We start from the raw sequence: 7,669 nt of genomic DNA, 5'->3' as shown, positions 1-7,669 counted from the left end.
CTAAGGCCATAGATGAGCGGACTCAAACATCTAGCCATATGTAAAGAAGCAGTCCAACTATGTGAGAAATATATTAGAAGGAAATATAAGACATAGTGAATATATGTAAGAACACTAGTGCATAAGATAATTTGAACTGTTGACTGTGCATGATCTTTATTCACATACAAAACAAGAAGCAGGTGCATGCAAGGTGAATTTTGGGAAATATATGATTGTGTTATAAAATATGGATGAAGCACTGCAAAGAGGAACATTGCTGTCTTCTTGTCTCATTATTCTCTTATGTTTTATAGGGAGCATTTAATCTGTTTTATTGGCCCAAAACCTGAGGCTTTTACACATTTTTGAACACAAAAGTATCAGTCAGTGTAGATGACACCCAATGCAAGAGGTTGATCAACCTTGTAGTAGTTTTAGATGACCTTCGGCTGTGTATCTTAGACACTCTAAAAAAGACGGACGGAGCTATCAACCAATCAGTACGAGGTAATGAGTTGGATGGGGGAAGAGGCCAGATGGGGGAAGAGGCCTGAAAGAAACCTTAGGGACACCCCCATGAAGGAAAGATCCTTTACCAGGATGGACAGTCAATTTACCAGGACTATTAAAAAATAATTGGCTTATCTAACTGTACAACTACATATACTCGGCAAGGACTAAAATCATGGCTGCAACAGACATTTTTTTTATTTTGTGTGTGTGTTGTTGCAGAGCTGAATGTAAAAGCTCCTCTCTCTTGTCTTGGAGCATGAGAATGCCTCAATATTAATCTCTATTTTGCCTTAGTACACAAAATAAACATGAATTTTAAAGGTTAGTCCATGTTTTATTTAACTTTAACAACATTTTTATTGATTTATTTTGTTTGGTCACCAACTACTTGTCTGTGTTTTCATATAGATAAAACGGACAGCTTTTTCAAATACTGATCAAGCAGCAACAAAATGAAGTTGGGACGCATACAAAATGTGCACATTCTAAAAATGTATCATGTTTCCTTTTTATTTTAAAAACTGTACACACAAAGATGTCACTTATGAATGTATATATATATTACATATCCAACTTTTCGTGACAAAATGTAAATCTTGCACAAATAATCTTCAATGGATCATGTTAACCTCTAAAGAAACCTTTTTTATTTACAAAAAAACTGTAGTATTACAATTAGACTATTTTTCTTGGGAAAACTCGTTACAAATCTGTATTACAATTTTGGAATAAAGCTATTACACATTTTTTGTAGGGCAATTAATATTTTTTATATAAGCCACAAAGAGCGCAGGACTTTAGTGCCTGAAAAAACAATTCATCTCGAAGGCCGTAGATGAGCGGACTCAAACATCTTGGGGTGATAATAAAAAAGATATAATTAAAGTATCTCACATTAATAAATAGTGTGAAATCAATTTCAAGAACCGCAGACTCTATGAAGGGACACCACAGCTGAACGAGACAAAGCAGGAGCTGAAAAGCATGAAGAATCACAGTTCTGAGTCCTTTCCATGTTGACATTTTATTCTCTCCTGAAGCAGTTTTGGCCACTTTCATAATCTGGACATAGGAGAAAACAATAACTGAGCACATAATTAAGAAGTAAAACTGACTTATGGCTGATCTTACATGAGCCTGCCAGCTGGCCAATATGAAAATCTCCACAGAACATACTCTGTCCTTGGAGTAGAAGGTGGGAGACACCGTGACAGAGAAAATGGAGAGTGTAACGGTGCAGGGAACAAGGCTGATGCAGTGAATGATGAGGATGAGCTGCAGAGCAGCTCTCATGGTGCACAGCTCTGCATGCCGCAGGGGCATGCAAATGGCCACGTAGCGCTCCAGTGTCATTGCTGTCAGGGTGATAGGTGTGACAAATGTGTATACACACAAAACTACATTCAGAATAAAGCACAACCACATCTGTATTGGGAAACCAAAAAAACTTAATATGAGCAGAGCGTTTGTCATTACTAAAAACAGACAATCAGACAGCAGAGTCACAGCAAAGAAGATGTAGCGCATAGTTGTGTAAAAGACATCCTTTCTGAAAAAAGTTGAAATCATAAAGATGTTGATGCCAAGAAAAACTGATATCAATACTTGAATAATAAGGACTCGATTGTTAATTATTCTGACAGGAAACCCACCACTGATTACAGAGTTGTTGGACGCCATAAGTTTTCCTGCATTTTGTAAATGTGAAAAGCTTTACCAAAGGCTTTAATTCATTACTTTTTTTTTTTGCTTTAAATCATGATTCAAGCACACAGAACATCTACCCTACCAGAGCATTAGTGCACATCACCACTGTCTGTCTTCGTCTGAGCTTCCCTCTGTGCAGTCGTCAGAGAGGAGCTTGTCAGAGCGTTTTATTAATGCGGCACTGGGAGGAGACGGACTCAGTGGGAGTCAGATGAACACAAAGAGGTCATAGACATGCTGTAACTCCTGGTTACTATTGCTCACACCACCCTGATTTCAAAAGATTCATCATCAACTTTCTTGGGTGCGTCAGGCTAATTATTTCATCACTATTCTGTTAGTAACATTACAGCCTTGTTTCCTCTGAGCGGTCTTGACCGGTCTGCACCGGTTGAGAATGGTCTGGGCACTTCAAGTGAGCGTTTCCATTGAGTGTTGGACCATCAAATGAGGTGTAGACCAATGATGTAGCTGTGCGCCTTAACAGTGCGACTACAACGGTTCTCCGTGTTTGTGGATTCTACGTATTCCCTGTCCCTAATTCTAACAAATAAGGGGGAATACTAAATGAAAAGAATTTGATATTCTTTGCAAGAAGATTGCAGGTGGCGAAGAATACAGCAGAAAAGAGGAGAAAACTTTCGGGGATCTCAAGTTGATCTTGTTACTTGCTATTGTCATAATACCTTTCCAGTCAATGGATTTCATTGTGTGATGACAGTAGCTCCGCGATAACTGATCCATTCCATTTTTCTTTGGACCTACAACTAACAGGGGACCAAAAATGGTATGAATCGGTCAGACCCAATGAGTCCATTTCATCATGGAAATGCTCACAATACCATGCCGGTCTGATCTGGGCCGCTCAGTAGAAACAAGGCATCACTGTGTGTTAGAGGACCATCACAATATTAGAAAACTGTTTAGAATATTGTAATGATTGGTATAGAATACACTGGCTGCTGCGGGCTGCTTCAGCCACAGGCTCTACTGTCGATCTCACAAGATTCCAAACTCGTGTTGGATCATGTGATAACTCGCAATCGATACAGGAAGCCAAACCCTTGTTCTCCATCTCGTTGTAAATTGTCTCATATCACTGACAACACTGTGCTGCAACACACTTTGAATAACCCGGAAAATACGTAATGTTTACGACACGCTGAAACCGGCGAGCTCAGTGGAAAATTTGTTTTATTTTGAAAATATACCAGATGCACTTTACATTCACTCGCATAATTTCCGGTTTAAGTCTTGAATAGCCCCAACTTCACGAACAATGCTGCAGATCAGCTGCGTCGTCCGGCAAAATTTGAACCCAGCGAACCGGATTTGCTTGGCAGCAGAGGCTGGTCTGCAGACGCAAGATGTGAACACCTGCAGTGGGAGTTCCTCTCACACTTTTAAAGTTACGGAAAGACTGCGGCGCATGCATCGGAGCTGTGACGCTATGGTGTAAGCCAGGGGTAACAGTTGACTCTCTGCTTTTCTATCAAACACTAAAAAAGGCTATTGTTCCTTCAAAAACAGAGCCAAGAGAATTAATTCCATCACTCTTGTTCATTAGTCCTTACACTGGTTTCCAGTTAAACATAGAATTGATTTTAAAGTATCTGTGTTGGTTTATAAATCACTTTTAAAAGGGAAGATGGAATCAGAATTAAGTCCAAACTTAAAACACTATTCCTTTTTTCTTCAGCCTTTGTATAAAAAATTGAACGTCTCCAGTTAGATTATAATTTTGTTCTCTTATTAATACGGTTTTGTTAGGTTGTATTTTATTATTATTATTATTATTTATCTTTTCATTTAATCTTTGTTTGTTTCAAAAGCTTTTACTTTTCTATAAAGCACTTTGCATGGTCTGTGTGTTCATCAGGTGATATTCTAACAAATTCCTTTCCTTGTTGTTCTGGTGAGGACTTTTAAATAGTTAGAAAACAAAACATTTATCTTATTCTGAAAATGTAGCATATTTATTGTCAGGATTCACACATACATAAGAGCACAATTTCTTATGACACTGTTACAAAAAAAACTTAAATGCACATTTGATTGAATACAAATGCATTTTAAAACAAGCTATGCACACAAAAAAAAGTGTTCGTTTTTCTTCATTGATTATGTTTTTTTGTGCAAGCCACAAAGAGCGTACGACTTCAGTGCCTGAAAAAATAACTCATCTCTAAGGCCATAGATGAGCGGACTCAAACATCTTGGGGCAAGAAAGAACATTATATAATTAAAGTATCTCACATTAATAAAGAGCATGAAATTAATTTGAAGAACTGCAACTTCTATAAAGGGACACCACAGCTGGATGAGACAGAGCAGGAGCTGAAAACCATGTAGAATAACAGTTCTGAGTCCTTTCCATGTTGACTTTTTATTCTCTCCCGAAGCAGTTTTGGCCACTCTCATTATTTTGACATAGCAGAAAACAATGACTGAGAACATCATCAAGAAGTAAAGCTGACCTATAGCTGATCTTATGTGACCCTGCCAGTCGGACAATAAAAACATCTCCACAGAACAAACACTATTCTTGGTGTACAAGTTTGGAGCCATAATGGCAGAGAAAATGGAGAGTGTAACAGTGACGGGAACAGCGCTGATGCAGTGAATGATGAGCATGAGCTGTAGAACACCTTGAATGCTGCAGAGCTCTGCGTGCCGCAGGGGCATGCATATGGCCACATAGCGCTCCAGTGTCATTGCTGTGAGGGTGACAGGTGTGACAAATGTGTAAACAGACACAATAAAGCACAGAATAGAGCACAACCACATCTGTAGGGTGATACCAAAATAGTTCAGTGTCAGCAGAGCGTTTGTCATTACTAAAAACAGACAATCAGACAGCAGAGTCACAGCAAACAGGACATAACGCATGGTTGTATAAAAGACATCCTTTCTGAAAAAAGTGGAAACTAAAAAAAGATTGATGGCAAGAAAAATTATTATCAATATTTGAACAATCAAAACACGATCATTGATTATTCTTAAAGGAAACCCACCACTGATGATAGAGTTGTTGGATTCCATGAAATCTGTTGCACTTGATAAATGATGATAAAAAGCTCATGCATACCATAGAAAATACACCTTTGACTGTTTTAATTTATAACCAAAAGGCTAAATAGACACCAAATGCTAAAGCTGTCTTTGCCCCAAACATACAAAAGAGACAATATTAAACCATAAGTACTCATCACCGCTATCTGTGTTGCCAACTCTGCACAGCCATCTGAGAGACGGTTGTTGTTTGTGAGCATTTTGTAGGAGTGATAGAAACCCAAGAGGGACCCTGTGTGTGAAGTTAAATCTACACAATGTTCTCATTTAATGCAAAGACCCACCGTAACCGCTAGCAACTACCACATTATCCATCTTGTCTATCTTGATTGTCCAAACCTCATGTTGGTTTTTGTTTTCCCTCATCTTATAGTGGATTTAGTACTCCGACCACATACAGTATACATATAAAAATGATCTACTCACCCTCTGCAGGTGGTTTCTCACTCTCCTCTAACAGAGGCCTAATAGCTTCAGGGTGCTGCACAGTGTCTTTGCAGTTCCTAGTACCACTCTTTTCTGGACTGAATTGTTATCTTTTGGTCATTTATTTACACTACAAGTATAATTATAGTTTTGCCTTGTTACCGTAATGATGTTGGCCAGGTTTTATGTTTCCCACAAGTTTTATGTTTTTCCTCCTTTTTGTGTAAAGCTTTGAAACAGCCTCTGTTGTGAACTGAAACTTAAAAAATAAAATTAAATAAAATGTAACAAGCAAGGGATACTACTTTGGGGATAAAAAAAAACAAAACAAAAAAAAAAAACATTTAAATCTAAAACGTAAACGTAGAGTTTGGAAAATATGCTAATTTTGCCACGCCCATCAGATGAGTCCTCAAAAATCCTCACTGCTGTAGTGTAGGTGTACAGACTGCACAGCAAGGTGGTCTTCCAGTGAGGCCTTTTATTGGAATTTCATTGAGAAAATTAATATATATATATTGTTACATATATGACATTTGTCCCTAGCTATAATACTTTAGTAACCAATACTGTAAATTGTAGTGGTGTGAGGGTACAGTAGTGTGGGTGTGGCTGACTTTAATGGTAATGATAGTAGGGGGTAACGATTCATTTTAACAACAATTCTAATCAATGTTTCTGGTTTCTTTCAATTTTGGTTCATTTTGAACAATCCCATTTGATCCGATTCACTGACCTAAAATCAGACCCGGACATCTTTAGCCAAAAATCTGTACAAGTACAAACAAGTAAACAAGAATTAACTGCAAATCCATTCACACTTTATTTTCATAAAGCTCAGCCCACTGTTATTTTCCACATTATCAGTCAAACAGAATATCGATAGAACATTTTACCACACTGTATGGTCACATGTCTACTTAAAATTCAATGTTTCCAAACTGGACTGTAATGATGAATTGATCATTTTTTTGCTGACATGACGTGTGTGTTGTCTGCTGTGATGACACTTGGTTGTTTTTACCTTATAGTAAAATAAAACTACTGTGTCTCAATCCAGTTGGTATTTTCCTAAATAGATTCAATTACTGATTTAACTTATGAGATGATCTTTTAATGGTATAGATCGATTCGATTCTGCCTCAAAATAGCAGTCATTAGGAGAAAGGATGACTATACCTGGCAAAACTTTGAACATTGGGACCCATTAGAACAGGGCGTCTTGCAACAGTAAGAAAAAGGGGAAGGTAACATGAATATAGTGTAGGTGTCGAAGCATTTCAAACTATTCAACTTTTTAAAGTCATCAGTTTTTATCAAGCTGTTTTTATCCGTTTACTCACAATCAGTCTACAATGCTAGAGTAAATTGTAATGTAATGGCATAATGTCCCTCTTTCATTTCATCTGTGATAATGCAAAGTTACTGCTGCATGAATACAACATTTTTGTCTTAAAATTCTATTTTGTAAAAAATATTGGCACAAACACGTTTTTAAGAGTCTTGTTACTTTTTATAGAAACCACAAAGAGCATAAGATTTCAGTGCTTGAAAAAATGATTGATCTCTAAGGCCGTAGATGAGAGGACTCAGACATCTAGGAGCAAGAAAGAACATTATATAGTTAAAGAACCTCACATCATTATACAAAAGCAGATCAATTTTAAACACTGCAGCCTCTATGAAGGGACACCACAGCTGGATGAGACAGAGCAGCAGCTGGAAACCATGAAGAATCACAGTCCTGAGTCCTTTCCATGTTGACTTTTTATTCTCTCCCGATGCAGCTTTGGCCGCTTTCATTATCTGGACATAGCAGAAAACAATAACTGAACACATCATTAACCCTCTATGGCATGGCGTTGCCCTCAGGCAACAAACCAATATTTTGGCCCACACTCCCCCCCTTTCATTTTTTTAAATCAAAACTCTACACTGAAAGTCTTCTGAGATGTCTGTGACCAATGAA

At 37.7% G+C, this 7,669-nt stretch overlaps 2 protein-coding genes across 2 annotated transcripts; both read right to left on the bottom strand.

The window, feature by feature from the left end:
• Positions 1–1,254: 1,254 nt before the first annotated feature.
• Positions 1,255–2,809, bottom strand: LOC112149385 (odorant receptor 131-2). Its single transcript, XM_024277040.2, has one exon. It carries the CDS (start codon positions 2,173–2,175, stop codon positions 1,255–1,257), a length of 921 nt encoding a protein of 306 aa, XP_024132808.1. The 5' UTR covers positions 2,176–2,809.
• Positions 2,810–4,323: 1,514 nt separating this feature from the next.
• LOC112149386 (odorant receptor 131-2-like) lies at positions 4,324–5,660 on the bottom strand. The gene has a single exon (XM_024277042.2). It carries the CDS (start codon positions 5,242–5,244, stop codon positions 4,324–4,326), a length of 921 nt encoding a protein of 306 aa, XP_024132810.1. The 5' UTR covers positions 5,245–5,660.
• Positions 5,661–7,669: the final 2,009 nt, after the last annotated feature.

This window comes from Oryzias melastigma, linkage group LG13 (assembly GCF_002922805.2).
Source record: "Oryzias melastigma strain HK-1 linkage group LG13, ASM292280v2, whole genome shotgun sequence".
Lineage (NCBI taxonomy): Eukaryota > Metazoa > Chordata > Actinopteri > Beloniformes > Adrianichthyidae > Oryzias > Oryzias melastigma.
The sequence above is the reverse complement of the archived record's forward strand: the minus strand, read 5'-3'. Positions and strand labels throughout refer to the sequence as shown.

What these genes read in the sequence shown, in the direction of transcription:
- LOC112149385 (XM_024277040.2), bottom strand. Translation starts at nt 2,175, where the DNA reads ATGGCGTCCAACAACTCTGTAATCAGTGGTGGGTTTCCTGTCAGAATA.
- LOC112149386 (XM_024277042.2), bottom strand. Translation starts at nt 5,244, where the DNA reads ATGGAATCCAACAACTCTATCATCAGTGGTGGGTTTCCTTTAAGAATA.